The sequence below is a fragment of the Diaporthe batatas genome (genome assembly GCF_019321695.1).
Source record: "Diaporthe batatas strain CRI 302-4 chromosome Unknown Contig00008, whole genome shotgun sequence".
Lineage (NCBI taxonomy): Eukaryota > Fungi > Ascomycota > Sordariomycetes > Diaporthales > Diaporthaceae > Diaporthe > Diaporthe batatas.
Window position 1 is genome coordinate 181585 of NW_025408555.1, and position 21958 is coordinate 203542.

The window sequence follows — 21958 nt, forward strand, 5'->3', positions numbered from 1 at the left end:
CGTAGCCAGCTGATGATCCCTGGCTGTTGCTGCCCCGGCTGCCCGGGGAGGTGTTCGCACTAAGCCTCTCCTGGTCGGCGGGTGCCATTCTGCCATCCACGGGTGGGTCACCATCGTCGACCTCACCTCTCCCAGCGCCACAGCAGTAACCTCCGGCCTTCTCTCTATAGCCTGCCTGCCTGCACAGCCTCGCCGCTAAGATGGATTACTCTGTAACCTGAGACGCAAGAGTGTAGATCGCTTCGGCGGTCGTAGCAGCCGTAGGCAATAGTCATCCTGCCGTCCTGCCCAACTGGTCGACAGCGAATTCACAGTGGACACTCATGCCAGATTCGATCTGCCCGCCCGACCGGGATGCTCCCTATCAGGCTCATTGGGCCTCTTTCCGCCGGATTTCAGGGTCCAGCGGGACCGCATTGAGGAACATTACTAGCCTGTGTCCGCCCATGGTCTCGAGGCCTCCGTCTGGAGTCTTTTCGGATCGTGTCTCCCTTCGTCGTCGGCTGACGTGCCACCTCTGGCTTTGAACGAAGTGCCATAACGTACCCACTCTGAAAGACATGACTTAGAGCAGAAACAGTCTCATCAAGCGTGCACATGGGCGTTGTCGCCCCTGGATGCCTCCCGAGGTCGTCGCCCTGGGGTCCTTACAAGGCTCAGGGTTGTGTCGTCTTTGGCTCTGAGCAATTGGCATTTGATGACCAATCGGACTAGAGAGGAGGGCAATTGTGATCATTTCGGTGAGACTGTAGACTGTTGGTCGAATTATATCTTCAGGCGACCAAGTTCTCCGGTTAGGACGAGGCTGTCAAATATTTGAGTCTCGATTATTCTCGAGCGATGAACCACGCTCGCTCATCAACTACAGTTGCGGCATCAATGTGGCCAGAACAATCCGTTCAACAAACTGTACACTGTACAAGTCGTGCAGATTCCTGGGGGAGAGATAGCAACATGTTGACCAGCCGGATACAGGTTTGCTGCCTAGAGCTACTGCCTGGGTCCCCTGGAGTGAGGCGTCTTTCCTGCATGCTGAGCCCAATGAGCTTGTTCAGTCTGTGCCGCGTCTCTGCAATGTGCACTTTGGCCGCTTCATCAGCCTCACTTCGAGACCTGGGCACCCCCCACCCCCCGCGCCGTTTTCTATCGTTGAGCCAGTGGGAGGAGGCCCGCTTATCCAGCGTGGCTGGTAGGATCTGGAAAGAGGCGCCATTGGGTTTCTGGCCAACGACCCTGTGTGTTGAGATGCAGGTCCATATACCCAGGTGCAGCGATGGATCCCAGTCTGTCCCCGGGCCACGCTGGTCTTCGCAGCGTGCTCCTCGTCCTACTCGCGCGACAAAATCTTCGACATTATCTGTCATCTCTGTCCAGAATGAGCAACGTAAATGGGGAAGACGGTCGGAGGGACTCGACCCCTGTGTCCCCAACAAATGACAGCACACGAAACCCAGTTGTACCCGAGCACGTGCAAGACGAAGGCCACGGGGAGAAGGAGTTCTTCAGCCCGGTCGAGCTCGACAGCCCTACAGTCCCACGTGGGAGGCACTTCAGCGAGACGAGCTTCCCCATCCACCCTCAGGTCATCAGCAGCAACATCACCACGACACACTCTCCCAGCCTCGACACGACCGACAAGTCGGTGGCGGAAGCCGAGGTCGTTGTCGTACCGGTCGCGAGGCAGAGTGGCCTAGTCCCTCGGGGAGTGGGCACATTATGGAGGCGCATGTCCAAGACGGTCAGGAACGTGCTGGTTGTTGTGGTCGTGTTCGCCGTTATCGTGGTGGTGGCCACAGTCCTCGGCGTGCTTCTTGGACGTCGACACGAAGACAAGCAGGAGCCGGCCGAAGGCCAGTACGACATTCTCGACACATCCAAGCTGGCCGCGGTGGCCTTCCAGAACGTGGGGAACATCACAGACAAGTCGGTCTTCTTCCAGGACGCCGGGTCGCTGGCCATCATGCGTGCGCGGTGGAACGACTCCGGCGTGGGGTGGCAGTTCGAGAACGTCTCGCAGTCCATGACGGACGGCGGCTCGTCCATCTTTCCCAGGGCCGGCACGCCCCTGACTGCGGTGGCCCCTGACGCCGTGGACGCCAATGACCTCCCGCGTTTCTGGGTCGACCTGTACTTCATGTCGCTGTCTAACATCCCCTACCAGATCTGGACGTGGAGCACGCCGCAGACGGATCCGTCCAAGGATCTGCTGTGGCACCAGGAGGGCCTGCAGACGTACCAGGTCATCTTCACAACGGGCTTCGCCAAGGGCACGCAGCTGGCCGCGTACCGTGACAGCTGCGCGGCCGAGGTGTGCTCGCAGGACAGCAGGCTGCTCTACCAGGGCCGAAACAACGACTTGATGCTGGCGTCGAGCCCGGTCCAGAACTGGATGATATGGAACGTGACGAACCTCTCGGTCGACGACGTGCCTCAGCTGCCCCAGCTGGAAATGAACTCCAGTCTCGCCGTGACGAGGTTCTCACCAGACCCGGGCCCGGCAGCCGAGCCGAGCGGCATGCGCATGTATTATGACGTGAGCCACCAGCTGGAGGAGTACACGTTGGTGAATGGGACATGGACGAACGGTATGACTGCCTTATATGTGTCCATTGTGGCTCGCACGCCGGCGTGAGCGTTGCCGCAGCCTCGCTGACCCGCAGACTCCAGGCAGTTTCGAGGCATCGCTGGGTGACCAGGTCACGCCCCCCGATGTGGCCGTCGTGGCCTACGCGAACGAGACCGATAGTGGCGGCCGAGGCCTGGACCACACGCTCATCACTATCCTCTTTCAGAATGGCTCCGTCGTCGTACACTGGCAGGATTCACTGGGCGGGCCGTGGAAGATGGGGCTCGCCCCGGCCGAGGTGAACGCGACAGCCCTCGCGCTTGATTATGACTTGCGGGCATACTCCTTATCTCCCGGCAAGATTATCCAGGAGTGGCAGATCGATAGGTCCGACCCGACTCTGTGGAGTTTGGTCAGTAATGTGACGAAGACGTAACAAGCGAACGCAGGTATATTACCACAAGGAGGAGGATGATGATGAGGACACTGCTGTATTCGCGCAATATACGTACAAACCCGCACACTTACATGTCAACGAATTCACATAACTACTAGAGCATTGGCCTCAGTACAGCCTTGGTCATTGCTTGCTTGACATGACAAATCCTTTCCGGTGAAATAATTCCGAAGAGGTCTCCCCGGAGTTAGATATCCGCGTCTGTGCGATCGATATAAATGCTGGGACAGTTGTGTGGAGATGAGAGTCCATGGGGATCTCGCTGAAGTCCTGCGTGCCGATTGAGCCATGGAATACTGCTGTCTCCAAGACATAAGACACATTTCGGAGTGGTACTTAGCCCTTTGCAATGGTTCAAGGTTGAAGAGGAATGGTGAACTCGTTTAGAGAGCAACCTTCCCAGTTGAGGTGTAAGACTGAGGCAGCTTCTGAGGGCCAAGCACGGCACGTATGGAATCCAAGGGGATACAGGCTCACCAGGGGTACAATAAAATATAAAACCTATCTAGGTAGCTAAAGGCTAGAGTTATAGATTTAACTAAGATAACTAAGATATATTAAAATCTACCCTCTACTAATATTACTATTATATAAAAGTATACTTATATATATAATATTAATATATATTATATTTATTAAGTTTAATTTTTTATATAAAAAGTTTAAAAAAACTTTAATTTTTAAACTTATTAATATTATATAATATTTTTTCTTTAATATTCTATGTCTTAATTTTTTAAAAATGAGAACTTAAGATAAATAAGGAAGTTAAAAGTATTTATCTATGTTAAGCTACCTAGGTAGGATTCTAGGTATTGTAGAATCCTTATACACCTACCTAGCACATCGTACGCGCTAAGACATCGAGTTCCTGCAGGGAGCCTTTGGCCCGTGGGCACCTTGCAGCTCCATCGTTGACGTCGGTCCACAGTAACATTTCAGAACCCTGCCCATTTATCCGACCCTTGGTCGTCGACCTCATCGCGAATCCGCCGACTCGCTCGCTACGTTGGGTTGCCCCGTGCATCCTGCCATGTGCCTCGGACGTTGAGGCACACTGTCCAGGAATAAGCTTCCAAAACTCCCACGTCCTGCCGATCTCTCTTCACATGCTGAGAGCCAGACTTCGGCTTCGCAACATCTTGAAGAAGTTGACTCTACCGCCTCACCCTCCCATGGCCCCGAATTATGGCCCTGGCGCCCTTGCCCAGCATGGCCAGCAGGCACCATTGACCCCGACATCCATGAGCAGGTGGTCCGTCTCCTCAAACCAGCTCCCTCCCGTCGAGGAGATCAAGGCGCTGCACGTCTACGATTTCGACAACACACGTAAGTCCTGCTCCAAGCTGGGGTCCACGCGCGCCACCCGGTACACCGGCGCTGACTAGACACCCCCTACGTCGCAGTATTCAAGACCCCGCTACCCAACCAGAAACTATGGAATGGAATGACGATTGGTCTCCTATCCAACCAGGACGCCTTTGCCAATGGCGGATGGTGGCACGACTCGCGGATCCTCGAGGCGACAGGCGAAGGCATTGAGAAGGAGGAGCCCCGCGCCTGGGACGGCTGGTGGAACGAGAAGATCGTGGAGCTGGTCAGGCTCAGCATAAGGCAGAAGGACGCGCTGTGCGTGCTGTTGACAGGCCGGTCAGAATCCGGCTTCGGCGAGCTGGTCAAGCGCATCGCTGCCTCCAGGGGCCTGGACTTTGACATGGTTTCGCTCAAGCCCGCCGTCGGACCCAACAACGAGCGCTTCAACTCCACAATGCACTTCAAGCAGGTCTTCCTGCGGAACCTCATGGAGACATACGGGGCTGCCGAAGAGATCAGGATCTACGAGGATCGTGTCAAGCACGTCAGGGACTTCCGCGACTTCTTCCAGGAGTACAACAAGAGGCTGCAGATCGCCGGCCCGGGCGCCGCGAGGAGCCCCATCCTCGCCGAGGTCATCGAGGTCGCAGACATGTCCACGAACCTTGATCCTGTGGTGGAGATCGCCGAGGTGCAGAAGTTGATCAACGACCACAACGACGCGGCGTCGGGCCGGACCAAGGCGCGCGAGAAGCTGGTCATGAAGAAGACGGTCTTCTTCACAGGGTACATGATCGACCAGGCAGACACCAAGAAGCTGCTCACCTTGGCGCAGATCCCCCCGGGGGTGCCGGCCCAGGACCTGAAATACCACGCCAACAACATCATGATCTGCCCACGGCCTTGTCCGGCTAGTATTCTGGACAAGGTAGGCGGCATGGGAAGCAAGATGAAGTGGGTGGTCACAGGGACAGCCTGCCACGAGAACAGCATATGGGCCGCATGCTTGCGGCCTGTGCCCAGCACCGCGAAGTTCCACACCGACAACCCCAGCCCGCTCGTGGTTCTCGCACTGCGGAAAGGCGCGAAGCCAATCGACGCTGCCAAGATCAAGAACTGGCAGCCCGTACCGCCCGACAAGGCTTTCGAGTTCGAGACGACCGTTAACGAGAAGGTGCTCTTGAGGATCGAGCCTGAGGACCCTAGTGAGAATGCTTACGAGAGCCTGTTCCCCAACAAAGCATCTAAGAGAAAGTACGCCGGAGAAGACCACCCTCCGAGCGACCGGGGAGGAGGCCATTTCAACCAGCGGAGGGACCACTTCAACAACCAGCATCACAACGGCAATAACAATAACAACAACAACAACAACAACAGCCAGGGCGGCGGGGGAAAGAACCGGTCGGCATTCGGCCAGTTTCGTGGCGGCGGCGGAGGCTTCCGCGGGGGCCAGGGACCCAAGGGGGGACGGGGCGGGGCGCGCAGCCGCGGTGGCCGCGGGGGGCGAGGTAACCACTACCGCTCCCTGGACGACGTCGGCACGCGTGACTTCAGCGGCTCGTCGAGGCCCAGCGGCGGTGCGTCCGGTGGGGGCGGATCCGAGAACTTGCAGAACTACTACTAGCAGCAGCAAGTCAGAATCTCAGCCACCCACGGGGATGAGAACAAGGAGAATAGACCCCCGCCAGAAATGCCTGGCGACACACTATTCCGAAAGAGAAGCACGGATACGAGCCTCGTGGCTGCGGCCGAGGCCGCTGGTGTCGAGCGCGTCATGGAAATCACGCACAGGATGTACCTGAGTATGCTGGACCGCTCTGGCAACTGGGCCCATGTCTCGTCCTCGCGGTCCACACAGCGCCCTCGGAGCCGCGCTGTCTGGGCGTCCGCCCACGCCGACAACATGCTGGACGACGCCCCAGAGGCAGCGGACCTGATAAGCTTTTATTGAGCGATGGCCTCTGCCTGGTGCGCTATTGCTAGGCGCTGCATGGATATTATTTGTCCTCTATGATTGCCTTTGAAGTTAATGCTGCGGAAAGTGGGCTGGGGAAATCATCATGCAAGAGTATATACACAAAGCACGCTTGCTCGTGCCGGTTTCGTCTGGACAGGCCCACGGCGATGTTAGCCGGCTCGCCGGGCTTATGGTAGGCAGACGGAGAAGGGTGTGGGGGAGGCCAACGCGAGAGGTCATTGGTCGGTGTAGGTGGAACAGGAGGGCATACCCCCTTTTCAGGAAGCAGATGTTACATTGCTGGCCCCGTCGCGGGAGGCTGGATGAGGATTTCTTGTGGTCGCAGAGATAACATCATCCACTGTACGAGGTCCAACGGCATCGAGTTAGAGGTCGCTATTGAGCGAGCGAGACATTGTACACGTAGCCTCGATTTGACATAACCTTTCGTCTCTGCGTTCCTTCTTTCGACCTGTGGCACCATGATACTGGATCCAGGTTTCGAAGTTGAAGATTGAGCCTGGCCTGAATTTCCCAATGACGGGGCTCGTCGCCTGTAAGCCTGTTTCTCGCGGGCTGCCTCTCAATTGGCGAGTTCCTGTGGAGCAGCCTTTGATAGACCAACACATTGTAGTCCTACATGGCTGATACCCTCCCAAAGGACGAGCTCACCCGGGGTAAACTATTATAGGAGAATATCTTCCAGTAGTAACACCCCATGTCGCGGTCCTGCACCAAACAGCGTCTCGTGGGCTGACATCTTGTGGGATATTCCCTATGGTCTTCTAAGTCATCTGAGACTGTCTGCTGTCTAAGGTGCGTAACAATGTGACGATGGTGACTTCTTCCTCATAGCAAGTAGTGCGATCCACCCCATTCAACCATCATGGCGATTCCAGTATCTCCTAGTCGCTGTCCTCGTCCTCGTCGTCATCATCATCATCGTCGTCGTCGCTGTCCGCCTCCTCCAGCCAGTCAACAAGCACCTTGCACCTGCCTCGTACAACACCCATGCTCTCGCCCTCGGCAGCACGGCTGTCGGCCCACCAGGCCAGGATGCCGTCCTCCTCGACGACGTCCTCGTTGTACATCTGCTGGAGCATCGCGGCGAGCAGGGTGCCCGCGCGCAGGGTCTCGAGCTCGCCGTGACCCACGAGCGCCTTCTGGAGCGCCAGGACGAACTCGACCTGCTCGTCCACGCTGCCGCTGCCGACGCCCACCTCGCGCAGGAACTTGGCCGTGCCCGTCTTAGAGGCGACGGCCTGCTCCGCCGCCTTGGAGGGCTCCAGGGGCCCGCCGTGGCCGGGCTTCAGGAGCTCCGCGGCCCGCCGCACGAACGCCGAGGCCACCGCCCGCCGTACCGATGTATCGGACGCGTCCTGGCTGAGACGCAGGCCCATAAACTCGAGTTTTGCGCCGTCGAAGTCGTTCTCTTCGCCCCGGAGAGCGTCGAGGAGCCCGTTGACAGCCTCCTTGTGGAAGGCTGCCTTGCTCTGGCCGGACCCCGAGTCGTCAGAGGCAAAGGAGGAGAGGCGTTGCCGTTGGATTGGGTCTGCGGCGGCGGCCGGCTCGTCGTCTTCCGAGTCTGAATCGATTTCTGAGGAGAGCGTGGAGACGGATGACGTGGAGATGTTGAACTTTTCGGTCGAGTAGATGAGGGGTCGTTGGAGCTGTGACGGGTCCGACGGGTCGCTGTCGTCCTCGTCCTCGTCCTCGTCCTCGTACACGTAGACCGCGCCCTTGCCCTTTGGCCCGAGCAGCTTGGTGTCGTTCTTTACGGGCTTCTTCTCATGTGTGAGGACCGACAAGACTGTTGATGGTGCAACCGAGATGTCATCACCGATGATGACGCCGTTCGATATTATCGAACCTGCGCCGATGCTGCAATTTTTGCCCACAGTGACCGATTCGCCGATCATTGAACGCGTCACAGTCGTGCCGTCCTCGATGGTTGCATCGTCCCATATGTAGCTGTCCTCGATGGTGACATTCTTGCCGATGAAGCACCGCCTCCCGATGACGCTGTTGGTCACCTTGCTGCCACTGGACACAGTGACCCTGCTGCCAAACACCGACTTCGAGGCGAATGTGTCCGACTCGAGCTTGACCCCCTTCTCCCGGCATACGCCTCCTGCGGTCCTGACATATGAGTGGCCCGACACCAGGTTTGAGTCTGGCACAAAGGGGAATGTCCAGCCGCCAAGAACATCCCGCGTGATGGAGTCGTACATCTGTAGGCTGTTGGCCCTTGCGGCGTAGCCCTCGTCCACGACGTGTGCAAATATCTGTTTGCCATTGAGCTCCCAGTCCTTCAGGACACCGTGCAGGAAGTTCTTCCGGGGCAGCTCGTAGTCAAAGCTCTCTGACCACAAGGCGAGCACGTCCGGCGTGCAGATATCGATGCCGGGGTCGATCAGGTCGGTCCTGATCTCAAATGCGTCGTGCTCGAAGATTGCGGGGTCCAGGATGGCGTAATGGTCGCTCTGCAAGGGGTTCATCTCCTCGTAATGCAGACACCGGTTCGTGCCGGACTCGATGGCAAAGATGGGGGTGAAGGGCTTGGGCTTGGTGCGGTGCGGGCTCAGGCCGCCATCTCTGAGCACGACGGTCATGATGTTGTCCCGGTTCGCCTCGCGCCTGGCCTTGTGCGCAGCGAGGGCGGCATCCAGCTGGATGTTGGCAACACAGTCGCCGTGGACCAGGATGAAGTCGCCCGAGACCAGGCCTCGGCCGTCGAGGTCGCGGAGGAAGTCGCCGACGGAGCTGGCATCCGAGACCCGTATGAACTCGAGGGAGGCGAAGGGGTTCATCTTGCTGGCGGGGCTCCACCGGGGGTGTTCGTTGATGTAGCTCTCGATCTGGTCGGTGTGGTTTCCGGTGTAGATGATGACATCCTCCACCCCGTTCATGTCCAGGAACTCGAGTGTATACTCAATCAGGGGGGTGTTGGCCAGTGGCAGGAGGCACTGGGCAGCGGGGCAGGGTCAGCGTGGGCGGGCAGCAGGCAAGAAGGGGAGGCGGGTGCGGTGCTGCTCACTCTCGGCTTCTCATGTGTGAAGGGGACGAATCTGTCCTGGAAGTAGTCTGCGAGAACCTGGGTCGGGCGTCAGCGGCAGATGCAAGCCGAGGAGGACGTGTATGTATGTATGTGTGTACGCACAACTGCCTGGAGGGCATCTTCGCGCTTGTCGTCTGCTCCAGCCTTGCCACCGGGCTTCTTGCCCTTGGCTGCGGCACCCTTGCCGCCTTTCTGGGACATGGCTGGTGATGTGGGCGGCGGTAGAGACGATGGGTGGTGTCGGGGGGCAGGCACGGATCAGCAGAGACTGGCAAAAAGTCAAATTGAGGCGCACGTCATTGTCCGAAGGCTCTGAGGCTGTAGGGTGTGCATGTTCCCTTGCAGCCTCGAGTGACTCAACGCCCAAAAAGGGAGGGCAAAAAAGTAGGCGGGCAAGGCGGGGCAAGGTGTGCCGTCCCGCCCAGCCCGCCAGGGCCATGGCAGGGGCCAGAGAGCTCCAGGCCAATCACAGCCAGATCGCATTCCTTAGCCTCGTGCGAGCTCCCTCGACCTCGTCGACCTCATGATTTATTGTCCATTCGGTATCCGGCTGGTATCTACGAAGTACACCTGGCCAGAGGAGATACGGTGACGAAGCATGCCCGGTCAGTCAGGTGGTATGTATGTATGCTGGGCCAGGGCGTGGGCGGCAACCTGCACCATCCCTGGCGATGCTGAGGAGCACAATGTCTGCCTACACGGTATCTATGATCTCGTCGATGCCGTACCACGGACATACGTCCCTTCTGGTCCCTTCTCCTGGCTGTCTCGGGCAAATTGTGCGCTGTCTCAGCCAGCCCACCACGGTGCAATGGTCGAGACCGACTGGGCGCGCCAACTACCCGCGCTGTCTGTATATTGGCGGTTCACGACATCTATTTAATCTAATCACCCAAACAGCATAGATCTTGGTTAGGAGGCGGCAGGGTGAGCGGGTGGGTGGTGCCGCAGCCTGGGCCGATGTTGGTGATGGAACATCATGCCGTGATGCCTTCTCGAAGGACAAAAGACACACAGACCGGAAAAGTCCGTGGCCAAGCCAGTCCCCAGGCGGCATTCATTCGGAGGGTGCAACGGACAAGAGCTGGCCTGGCCTGCCTGGCCTGACACTGACAGTCTGGATCTCGGGTCTGTAACCCATCGACTCTTCCAGACCCTGCGGCCATCCTTGTCTGGCCCGGCAGCCCCAGTCCAAGGCGGAGATGCACCCGCTCACACGCCTGCCAGGAGCAGGTCGCGGCAGGGATCCCGCGGCTGGGTCGAACCGAGAGAGGGCGCCTCGAGACTGGCAAGACTGGCACTGGCACTTCTGGGCATCATCTGGTGTGTGCTGTCTGGCAGTCTGGCTGTGTACACAGTAGTCTGATAATAAGTAGTCTAGTGTATGTACATACTTGGGTAGATTGAGATGCTTTCCAAACACACGACTCAAGTTTCAAAACACCCGCCCTGTCGTCGCCCTGCCGCTTATCAACCCCGTCCAGGCTGCCAGGGCGCCGTCAGCCCGTCCGCTCGGCTGTCAGCACTGGCAGTCACAGCCGAGACCTTTGGCATACTATGTACTAGCGTCCTTTGAAAGGCTAGTGACTCCCGTCCCGGGGTATCATTCCAGTTCAACTACGACCAGTTCGCTTGGTTGGCCCACTTGTCCGTCTGTCCTGCCTTATGGACCCGGCCCGTCTTATCTACCTAGGCTGGTAGGTACTGACCCTACGGAGTACTTGTAATACGTAGTAGGTAGGTAGTCCTAGATAGGCCTACAGGGTAGGGCGTATATGTATTACTATGCTCTTCAGTATCTACTTAAGTACGTACCACAGTACGTATCTACTTAGGTACCTATGTACTCAGGTCCCTACCTACTAGATGGACTGCGTGCTTGGGTATAGTGTCTGTAGTCTACTATATTGTGCGTCTGGGCCCGGCCGTGTCTCTCTTGATTCTTCTCTCCCCTCCCCCTCCTCCTCCTCCTCCTCCTCCTCCTCCCAACGAGGTCAGCCACCCGGCCAGCCATAGCCGAGACGGAGGGAGTTTGTCGCAAGGGAAGGTTTATCCCCCGTGAGGCAGAGAGGGTTCTTGCGAGCCACGGGAAGCCGCATCATCCATGCAGAGTCAAGCTGCAGGGTGTGGAGCGGTCCCAAGAGGTCCATGGCAGTCTGGGCCCTGGTCATTACCTCTCTGGGCTCCTGGCCGGCCCAACACGGCCTCCTGATTCGACAATCCAGCTGGGGCCGGACGGGTAGACAGACACACAAACACAGAAGGCGCGACACGAGGCAGAGGTCTGGATCTCGTAGCCCCAAGCCCAAGTCTGCCGGTCCAGCCATCCATCCAGCCCTGCCTGCAATATCTGGTCCCTTCCCCGTCCGCGGGATGACGAGGCGCAACTTATGACCATATTCCCCCCCTCCCCCCAGACCGTCCTAGCTCCAACGGCGCCGGTCCTGACAGGCCCAGACCCATTTTGTCTTTTCCTTTTTCTCTCCTTCTTTTTATTTTTTTTTGCTGGTCTGTTGCTTCACTGGCATCTTATGGTATCTTATGGACTGTCCACTCTGGTCTAGCCCACGGCATTCGACTTCGGGAGACATGACGGCCCCGTTTTGTGGTCCAATGTAACCATCAGCAGGGCAGAAAGAAAACGGAGGGGAGGGGGGGGGGAGCGTTGGTCCCGAACGCTTCAGGAACACACACTTTCCCGCCCACCCGCTGCTCATATTTAAGTCCGCCCGCCGTACCCTCACCCCCCTTCTCAGCTGCCGGTGCAATGAAACTTTGTGAGGTTTGCCTCACCCCTCTGGTTCTCGCCGGGGCCCCTTGAGGAGGTCTGGGGGCTCCGCGGCGGACCCCATCATTCTTCCGTGCTGACCTGGCTGGCCAACTGACTCTCCACTGCTTTCCCTTCTCGCTGTGTATGCGCAACTCACCACTCGTTATTATTCTGGTCCTTCCCTCCTCCTCCCCCCCCCCCCGTCCCATAACTCTCATCCCAACTCACGGCCATCTGGCTGTCTCTCCGTCTGCGATCACGGATGCCCACAGACTGGCTGCCTGAGTCGATACCCTGGCCTGGATGTTGAAAAGAAGGGCAGCCCCGAAACCCACCCAGCCCTCTCACCCCACCCCCCCTGCCTCCGCTCCGCTCGGTCAGAGATCCCTTCCTGGTCCTCAGATGTCACTCGCTGGCTCGCTCGGGGGGTTGGCACTGCCGACTCTCGACCCATGGCGGACAGGGCTACATGTCCCCCGGCGCGAAGGAAGGTGCCAGAACCAGCATCTCCCGGATCCTTGTGGGGCTTAGGCTTTGACCTCCCTCCGGCGACTCACTGGATATTTCTACCAGGCGACCCCAAGCGGTCCGGAGTATTGCCCCGGGATCTATCACTCCCCAGGCAACAAGCGGTTGCAGTGAGCCAGGCCGTGGGGAAGTGGTTCGCTTTGTTGGCAACTGACCGTTGGTAAAACCAGCACGACATTATAGATCCACTCTCGCACCCATCCGTCCTTCATCACCACTGTCTTGTCCAACTTGCGATTCCACTTCCATCTCAGGTCCATGTTGTCCTAGCACTGCCCCCCGGACGCCAACACTCACAGCATCACTCACCGGTTACTCGACCGTCACACGCAGCCATCAGTGCACACATCTCTGACCGATGACTGTTCGCGCGTGGCCATCAACAATCCTTGTCCCGCCTTGTCCCCACCAGCTGCTTCTCGTGTCCCGGCTTCCTGGACCTCTCTCCTAGTTACGACGGGTCCCACCTGGGCCACACTCACTGGCAACTCCACAGACACCCGGTCTCGCAGCTCATCGACCACGCACGACTAAGCTGAATGTGAATGACGAGAGGCGAAGGTGGACATGAATTGGAAAGACTTGCTCGGCCAGTAGAGACATATACGCGCCAGCGCACACACAGACACGCACAGAGAGCGACAGAGAAAAGCGCACACGCCCTTACCCTTACCACTGTGGGAGCCTTGCAACCGAATTCGACCTGGAATCATGACGGGATTGAGGGATTCATATGAGACGACGGACTTCGCCTTGCGGACACTACCTCGCCGTGTTGGCTCGGTGCGAACCTAACGCGAGAAATAGATGCGCTCGAGGAAGACGAGGAAGGAAGAGGACACTGACCTCGATGGTTCGCCAAGCATGCATCGTCTCCCAATGGCATACACTCGCATCTGTGGCCACCCCCGAGCTATCAGCACTCCCATCGACACTCAGTGGGGGGACCGAAGGGACGACCGGTACAGCACCTACCCTACCTACGATCGATTCGAGCACCACAACAGAGCCAAGCGCGATCACTCAGCAGTGGCAGCGGTCACTAGACCGACGAGAGTCCGACCAAGCCAGCAAGTCACCGATTCATGTGCGCCTCAACTCATTGTGACGTTTCTCATTATGTGTCCCGGAACTTGCCAAAAGATTAAGAGAGAGAGCGCGTTTGGAAAAGCTGACCATCATCTTTTTTCTTTGGGGACTTCTTGTCTGGTCTTATCGTCCCCCCAAATCACCAAAGGATGCCATGCATACGCAAGTATAAAACTGCTCATTCCCCCTATCTCCAAGAGGAGAGAACAAGTCGCGCACCCCACCTGCACTGATCGCTGCGGAGGCGGGTTCGTTCTGATAGACGTCCCCGCCCCACATACTACTACTAGCAACACAGCAGTCTGCGATGAAAAAGGATGACGAAAGGTACCTCAGCGCCATTCTAACGACAACGATCGAGTGAAAGCGGTGGTGAGGACGAGAGAAGCGAAGAAGCCCCGAGAAACGCCGTCGGTCCCAGCCAACCATTGAACTCCGTTATATCATATGCGTATGGCTACCGTTTGTTCGCCACGATGATCAAGATGCCCAACCCAAAGGAAACAAGAAGGAAAGACTACCCCGAAACCGGCTTCTCAAGAAAGACGGGCGCCTAAGCAGGCACTCCAAATATGAATGGTATCTTTTTTTATCCTTATCTGGGGGGCAGGCGCGAATGCCCCGAACCGACAACACTCTATGGCGACAACACGAAGGTCTGTTGCGTCTCTCACAAGGGACCAGCCGGATATCTCCCGGCGGCCAGTCTGTACCGCGCGCTGCGCCGGCTTCTATACTCAAGGACGGATCCTAATCCGAGCAGGATCGGCGTTGTTATTGTTGCATGTATCCTCCGGGACCGGGCCCGTACATTCGTTGTCTTTTCTCCGGCCGCTCGTCTCCCATGCTGTCGGGCATTCGCTGCTGGATGGGTGGTGTGCCGACCTGTTGGGTGAACCCGCCTCGATGCATGGCCCCGGGTGTCAAGACCATCTGGGGCCCGCTGACGCCGCCACCGGCCGTCATGTATCCTCCGGCATCTAGGTTTGGTGACGCGTGAGCTAATTGCTGGCCAGGCGAGTGCCAGGAGCCGGTCGTTGCTGGAGACTGGATTGGGGTCCCGGATTCGAACTTGACGGTACTCCCCGCCGTCGACATGGTTCCGGATGGCATACCTGAATATGAGGGCGTCGAGCCCGAAGGCACTGGCACGGGGGCGACTCCGTTGGGCTCCACGTCTGCGGCCGCAGGGTTCTTGAGCAGGTGCCGGAGATGCTGCTTCAGGATCCGGATCATCCCGTCCTTGGTGAAGGGTTTCGCCAGCACGCCGTTCATTCCTGTGACATTGTCAGATGAGCCCCCCAGGCCGCAGCAGCACGGGCAAGTCAGTGCTTACCCCAGCTGTAATAGCTCGAGATGTCCTCCTGGCGGATGTTGGACGTCATCGCGATGATGGGCACCTGCGAGTTTACAGCCCTAATGTAAACCGTCGCCGAGATTCCGTCGCAGTTGGGCATGATGATGTCCATGAAGATGAGGTCAAACCGTTCGGGATCGTTGTTGATCTTATTTGATGCCTCCTCGCCGTCTCGCTGCAGGTCTTGTCAGATGCCTTTTTTTTTTATCTGGTCTGCTGGGACGAGGGGGGGGGGGTGCTGCTTACTGCAACCTCGACAGAGCACTCGACCTGGGACAAGAACTTGGAGCCTATCCGGGAACACGTTTTGTCGTCCTCGACGAGGAAGATGCGTGGTTTCTTGGGCCCCCACAGCGACGTGTCCATGTCTTTGCCTGACGAGGGTGTTATTTGTGCCGGAGCCTCTGAAGGACCGCTCTGATTAACAAAATAGGGAACGTGTTGAATATGGTCTGGATGGAAGGGATCGATACCGACTGTCTGTCCCACGGGATACACCAGGTGCCGCGGGTCCTCGACGAAGGGGTTATGCATCATGGCGGCCGGCATAGCGGCGGCGGCGGCGGCGGCGGCCGAGCTGGGCTGGGGGTACATGGCGACCTGCGAGCTCGCCGAGTCCGGGGGCGTCTGCGTCTGCCAGGCCATGGACAGGCGGTGGAAGGCGCGATCTGCGACGGGGTCAGGCTCGATGCCGGTCATGAGCTCGCGGGCCCTGCGCAGCTCGGCCGAGGGCTCGTCGTTGCCATCAGGTAGGACGCCCAGGGTGCCGTTGTGGAAGTTGGCCGAGGCCTGGCCGGAATGGTTCGAGTGCGCCGAGTGCCGGCTACTGCGCCTACGTTCATCGAGACTAGTGAGGTGGTTGAGCAGCTCATGATTGACCTGGGTCGTCATGTTGAGGGTTTTCTTGAGGGATGTTATTTCATCTATCAGTACCTTGTTGGACTGGGCCAGGGTGAAGTAGTTCTCCTGCAGCTGCTGGACCTGATGCTGGGTCGCGTTCAGGGTCTCGCTCAGGAGCGCGACCTGCTGGTTAGCGGGGAAGGCCTCCTCGGTAGGTTGCGCCTTCCTGGGCGCGGGCGCCTTGCGGCGGATATTGTCGAGGTTGTGCTTCTGGTCCATGCGGAACTCGGGGTGCTTGAACTCCCAGGCCTGCAGAGAGACGATGTGAGCCGCGGGGTATCCTCCCAGGACCACACAAGGCGGTGGCACCTACCTGCGGGCCATATGGGGATTGGCCGTTCTCCTCGTTTTGTCGGACCTTGTGAAAGTCATATTTGTTTAACTGGCGGACAAAGCTGGCAAAGTTGCTGTGCTTGAAGTGCTTTGGCAATATTGTTTTTGTGAACTTCTCGTTCTGCTCACCGCATTCTCGCTTAGCGCCGTCCACCATGCGTCAGGCCAAGGTTGTTGGGTTGTTGGATCGTACCTCAAGAACAACGAAACTGTCGCCCTCATTTCCCCATCGAACGACCGATGCATATTGGGGGTCTTCCAGCATCCTTCGTCCCGGGTTAGCCTTGGCGCATCGCGGCATGGAAGGGGCAGGGCATACTTGTAGAGCTTGCGAACCTGGTGGTGATGTCAGCGCCGAAGCTTGGGGCCAGTCCTGCGACCCGGGCGAGATCAAAGGACTGAGGGGAAATGGGGTTCTCGGGCCAGAACTCACAAAGTCGCTGGAGTTACTTCCTCCCGTCTGCGCAGCCATGTCGCCTTCGGGCGGCATGTCGTTGCCAGCGTCCGGGGGACCTCAGGTAAAGGTGTGTGTGTGTGTGTGTGTATAAGAGAGAGAGAGAAAGAAAGAGATGTTGTAGCCCGCCCTTCTTTCGAGGCAGGTATTTGAGATCCTGCGGACCTGGTGCCTTAGACCATAGCCCGGCCAGGTAAGAAGACTTTTGGGATGGGATGGCAATCGCCGCGGGCAGAGCGGGGGCGGTGGAGCTCTGCAGTATGCGATGGGTGTGCGCGCGCGAAGTCAATTCGCGGTTTGCTGTCGAGGCGATGGGCGTTGTGGTTGAGGCGGATTCCAGGTTGTGGTGGACTGGAGCGGGTACGTAATCGAGGGCCAGCCGCTGCAGCGGGGAAGGTTGGCGGCGGGTGTTCGGGGGGATCGCGGGCGTTGTGACAGGTAGTGCGTCGGCGCGGTGCGGTACGGTGCCTGTGTGAGGGAGCGAGTGGGCGAGTGGGCGAGTGGGCGAGTGGGCGGGTGTGCGTGCGTGCGGGCGGGCGGGCGTGCGTACGTCCGTCTTTATGGAACAGGCGAGGCCAGAACGTCGAGGCCGCTCGTGGGCCGGAGTGCTTTGGGGGAGACGGGTTCGACTTTGGGTTGGGGCCCAGTCAGTGGGACAGTCAGGAATGTGGTCGACTGCTGCTGGAAGCCGGAGAAAGAGCTTTTTCGGGGCTGCCTCGTGCTGGAAGGAGAGGACGTGGATCTGGTGGCAGATTTGGGAGGGGGCCGCTATAGTCTAACAATATGGATACGAGAGACGCAACTCAATCTGTTAAGAGCTGGAAGGTGCAGGTGCAGCTAATGTTAAGGTGCAGTTAAGGTGCAGCAGGGTGCGCGGGTGCAGGTGCGGATGCAGACGCAAAAGAACTGGCAAGCACGGCCAAGGCAGAGTGAGACCCGAGGAAGAGTGACTCTGCCCAGAGCGGCATGATCCCAATGGGGCTCGAATGGCAAAGCCAAATCAGACGAGGTCGGATAAAATCATACAAGCAGGACAAACCAGGCCAACAAGGGTGAGGGAGGTGCTGTCCAAGGTTCCAAGGTCAGGGAGACGGGCGGACGAGGTTGGAAAGTGACGAACAGGACCGGCCCAGTCTGGCTGTCGCATTGGGCACTCTGCTGCTCGCACGCACTGCTGGTGGCTGCTGATTGGGGGGGTGGGGGGGCCGGGATGTGATCAGGATCAGAGAGAGACAGACAAGACAGCAAGAGCAAGAGTGGATTGGCAGAGGAGGCGGCCACAGGAGGAGCAGAAGAGACAGGAGGGAAGGGCCCGGTACCTTGTCCAGACTGACAATTCCGCGCCGCCACCGAGGTACCTATTCCGTGCCCCGTACCAACGCTGGGCCCGGCTGCACGGCAGCCAACGCACCGCACCGTATGTTAACTTGTAAGCCAGCTGGGACTTGGGACTTGGGACTTGGGCATTGGGGCCCTGCAGGCCGGGCAGGGCCTGTCAGTGTTGCCGCTGATGACTGCAGCCCACCTGCCCGCCCACTTCTGCCACTCCGTCATCCACCCCAGTGGCACCCACAGACTATGACAGGGGACAGCCCAGCATGGGCCAGCACGGCCAGGCGAGGCGCTCAAGGAAGCTGCCCGCCTGCCCGCCCGCCCGCCTGCCCGCCGCCTCGCCGTGGGGCCAGGTTGTGTGGCCGGGTAGCGGCGGAGGGATGGGGGACGCCCCCTGTCGCCCCAAGAGTGTTAGCCTGGGAACTCATGGGCTCGGGGGCTTGCCCGATGGGGTAGGTGGCCTCTGCTGCCTCACTCACTCTCCTCCCAGCCCCGAAACTGCACAAGAACTCAAAACAACCGCAAACGACTCGAGCAGGTCCAACGAACATCAAACCGCTCAATGCCATGGCCTCGTTTCTACAAGGGTGGAGGCTGGATCTGTTTCTATCTTTTATTTCCTCATGTGTTGCGACGCTGACTCTTGGGCCAGCCCGTCGAACCCGTGTGTTGCTGCATTTCTTGCATGTGCGTGCGCTTCTGGAAGACAAGTCGCCGTCCCGCAGACACACAGACACACAGGCACGCAGGCACGCAGGCAGACTCACCCTTGCTTATACTGGGAGTCTGGCAGTCAATCTGGCACACAGACAGGAGACACACAGACGGGGAGCGGAAGGGGAGGAGAGGATACGAGGAGGTGGCACGGTGGCAGCCAGAGAGAAAGAAACAATCAAAGAAAGAACGAAAGAAGGTGGATGAAAAATGGTTAGGGTCCGAGGCGGTGGGGGTGGGTTAAAGGATCTTCTTACCACGAACTTGGCTTGTCGTGCCTCATTTAGGGGGAGATTGACGACGATCACCAGATAGTGGCCTCCCATCTTCCATCGCCCTCCTCCTTCCTCCTCCTGCTCCTCCTCTGCTCCTCTGCTCATGCCCCTCCCCCTCTGGCTTTTTTCCTGGATCAATCTGCGGCACATCTTGGCTCCACCCTGCCCTATTACGTAGCCAGCTCCAGTCCTGCGGTTTCTACTGGCACCAATCCGCCCGGCCTCTCCTTTTCCTGTGGTCTCGCTCTCGCTATTGTACTGAGCGGAGTAGACTGCTGTGTATCTGCTTGTCCCCTCGGCAGCACCCGTCCAGCCAGCCCGCACTGTACCTGGCCCAATATCAGCTGCCTACCACCTGCACGCCAAAGGTACTGTGTATGTGGCACACACAACCACGCTGGGCGGATCGGGTCTCAGCTGACCGGGAGCTGTGCCGAGCAGTCGGGGTGGCAGAGTTGTTATCTACTAGCCACTGTCAGATGACAGACAGACTGACTTACTGCGACCATGGGGCCGCCTCTGCTATAGTACGGATACAGCCCAAGTCCCGTCGTGCCTAAGCTCCCACTACTTCCGAGACCAGACTGCCTTGGTGGTGTGTCGCCTCATTGGGCCCTTGCTGGCCATTGTCTCTGGCGATCATGAACTCTAACCAGCTGCCGGGAATGCCCTCACACATCATCAGGAAGTGGCATCACCCGTGCCCGGTTAATCAAGCGGATGCTCATTTACCCATGCCGTGGTTCTTCTCCCAGGCATGGGCGTGGGGGCGTTGTTGTTGGCTGATCGGAAGGGGTGCCCTCGGTTCAATGGCTTGGTAAGGTCTCGATCCGTCGCCCTTCTCCTTGTCCTCCTGCTCCAGCATCCGCAGCAGTAGCAACAGCCGCGAAGAGAAACCCAAAACCCAAAACCCAAGCGGTCGGCGACAGCGACATGGCTGCCATCTTGTACATATGCAAGTGTGCTCCCCACGTTTTCCCCCTGGTGGTCTAGACCTTTCCACGGGAACATCCAAGGTCCCTGACTTGCAAAGCTTAAGCGAATCGCAGCCCGCCCAGGCACGCTTCCCGGAATGGGACCCGTTCGCCCTCCAGGTGGTCCAAGGCGATCTAGACCTCGAGATCTCTCAATCGCCCTGGCGGTACTCCGTACTTGGGATGGCAAGCTGCCTGCTGCCGCAAGGGCCTTGTTGTTTGAGCCGTCTGTCTACTCCCCAGCAGCCCAGGTGGCCATCCTGGCTGCCTGGCCATCCGTGCCCTGCCCTGCCCTGCCCTATCGTTTCCCCCTTCCCATGGCTAACCCCCTTTCCCGACCACCGACCACTGAGCCTCTCGAGCCGTCCCTGGTTGACACGGGCTAACGGGTTGACACGCTCCTTCCAACAGGGTCGTCGTCAATAAGCTTCTCACGCCATGGGCCAGACATGCGGTGAGGTCGCACGCCCGTCGCCCAGCAAAGAGCCGCAGCCGCTCCTGAAGTCGTCCATCCGGTCCTGTGCAGATCTGGTTCGGAGACTTCCAATCTTGTTCGGGCCCGGGGCCACCGACAGATGCTCATTTCCTCCAGCAGGACACATGGCCCGCAGGGGTCAGAAAAAGCGTATGATGTTGGCTGTCTCAGCCCGCCTGCCAGCCTGCCCTACTACGCTACTACTACCACCGCCTGGGTGCCATCACCCCCCTCGGTGGCTGTTGTTTTGCGTATTCTTCGCGCCACTCACTCACATTGCGCTGTCAGACCCGGGCGGAACCTTCCGCCCCAAAGCCCGAGGCGATTCGGACGTCCAACTGACACATCCCCCGCGCCGTCTCCTTCCCGCCAAGGAGCTGAAGTTTCTCGGCCCGAGACAGCAGGTGCCGATAGTCCCAGCTGGCTTCGTGCACAATGCCCGTCGATGCGGTGTGTAGGCTGGAGGCTCAGCGTGGGATTGGCCATTTCTCCCGTCGGACACGAACCTACGTGGATGTCTGTCTGTCTGCTCGAGGATCACCGCCAGGCATACGCGTCCTGGCCGCCCTGGTGACTGACTCTCCGTCCACCACTTGGCTCCTCTCCCACATATCACCATGCACGTTTAAGGTTTAGTAGTGGTGTCCCAAGGGAGCATCCGATATGGGCGAGGCTCCCTGGTCACAAATGAGCCTCCGCCATAAGAGAGAATATCACCACTCGGGGCATACTGACTCTTGGAAAGTGGCAACCCTGTCCCTCGGCGGCAGAATGGGCCCACGGTGGCCGAGCGGCTTCGACTTCGGGGGCATCGCAATGCGCCCTGACAAGTGGCGGTCGAGGGCTTAAACAGCCCTCCACCACGCGCGCGCACACACACACACACACACAGCACGTTTAGAAACAGAATCTCCGCGGGCGGCCAACGACCCAAGAAGCATTTCAGACGTGTCCCAAGCTGAAACCAGAGCCCTCCGCCAGTTGAGGCGCGACCCATTTGCGGCCAAGGCAGTGTGTGCTTGGTGATGTGATGGGTTTGCTTCATGGGCAAGCAACCACGCACGCAGGCTAGGTTCCCCGCAGGATAGACACAACTCTACCACGCGTTCACTTCTTAATGACAAGCCTTTAATTCTGGGCCGGCAAGGTTCTGCGGAGCTGGACCGCATAGGTCGTCCGCGGCGGGAGGGCCGCCTTCGCGTGCTGTTGGCGCCCGATTCGCCGCCGGCCGTCTCGGCGGCGGCCACGGGATCCAAAACAAAAAACGCCCGGCGCCTTGGTTTTGCCATCGTGTCGGCACCAAGCTTCCTGCCGTGTGTGCCGCGTTTGCTGGCCAAGAAGATCGACAGATCGCAAGGGGTTAGGGCTCTAAATAACCTTTTTGTTTCCAGTGTAGCCATCCACA

General features: G+C 58.6%; 5 protein-coding genes across 5 annotated transcripts; 3 read left to right on the forward strand and 2 right to left on the reverse strand.

Annotated features, from left to right (window-relative positions):
• The first annotated feature begins 199 nt into the window (after nucleotides 1–199).
• On the forward strand, nucleotides 200–3494 carry KVR01_007198 (uncharacterized protein). Its single transcript, XM_044784359.1, has 2 exons — nucleotides 200–2585; nucleotides 2668–3494. Exons 1-2 carry the CDS (start codon nucleotides 1274–1276, stop codon nucleotides 3000–3002), a joined length of 1647 nt encoding a protein of 548 aa, XP_044643451.1. The 5' UTR covers nucleotides 200–1273; the 3' UTR covers nucleotides 3003–3494.
• A 704-nt stretch (nucleotides 3495–4198) lies between these two features.
• On the forward strand, nucleotides 4199–5961 carry KVR01_007128 (uncharacterized protein; the record flags this gene model as incomplete). Its single annotated transcript, XM_044792056.1, has 2 exons — nucleotides 4199–4352; nucleotides 4430–5961. The coding sequence occupies 2 exons, from the start codon at nucleotides 4199–4201 to the stop codon at nucleotides 5959–5961; spliced, it is 1686 nt and encodes a 561-aa protein (XP_044643381.1).
• Nucleotides 5962–7199: 1238 nt separating this feature from the next.
• KVR01_007239 (translation initiation factor eIF2B catalytic subunit epsilon) lies at nucleotides 7200–9553 on the reverse strand (the record flags this gene model as incomplete). Its single annotated transcript, XM_044785294.1, has 3 exons — nucleotides 7200–9260; nucleotides 9332–9388; nucleotides 9455–9553. The coding sequence occupies 3 exons, from the start codon at nucleotides 9551–9553 to the stop codon at nucleotides 7200–7202; spliced, it is 2217 nt and encodes a 738-aa protein (XP_044643492.1).
• A 1836-nt stretch (nucleotides 9554–11389) lies between these two features.
• KVR01_007210 (uncharacterized protein) lies at nucleotides 11390–19019 on the reverse strand. The gene is made up of 5 exons (XM_044781956.1): nucleotides 16523–19019; nucleotides 16310–16450; nucleotides 15343–16245; nucleotides 15076–15271; nucleotides 11390–15016 (listed from the first exon to the last, which is right to left on the reverse strand). The coding sequence occupies exons 1-5, from the start codon at nucleotides 16817–16819 to the stop codon at nucleotides 14514–14516; spliced, it is 2040 nt and encodes a 679-aa protein (XP_044643463.1). The 5' UTR covers nucleotides 16820–19019; the 3' UTR covers nucleotides 11390–14513.
• Nucleotides 19020–19211: 192 nt separating this feature from the next.
• Nucleotides 19212–20504, forward strand: KVR01_007411 (uncharacterized protein; the record flags this gene model as incomplete). The annotated part of the gene is made up of 1 exon (XM_044787122.1): nucleotides 19212–20504. The coding sequence occupies exon 1, from the start codon at nucleotides 20058–20060 to the stop codon at nucleotides 20502–20504; it is 447 nt and encodes a 148-aa protein (XP_044643664.1). The 5' UTR covers nucleotides 19212–20057.
• Nucleotides 20505–21958: the final 1454 nt, after the last annotated feature.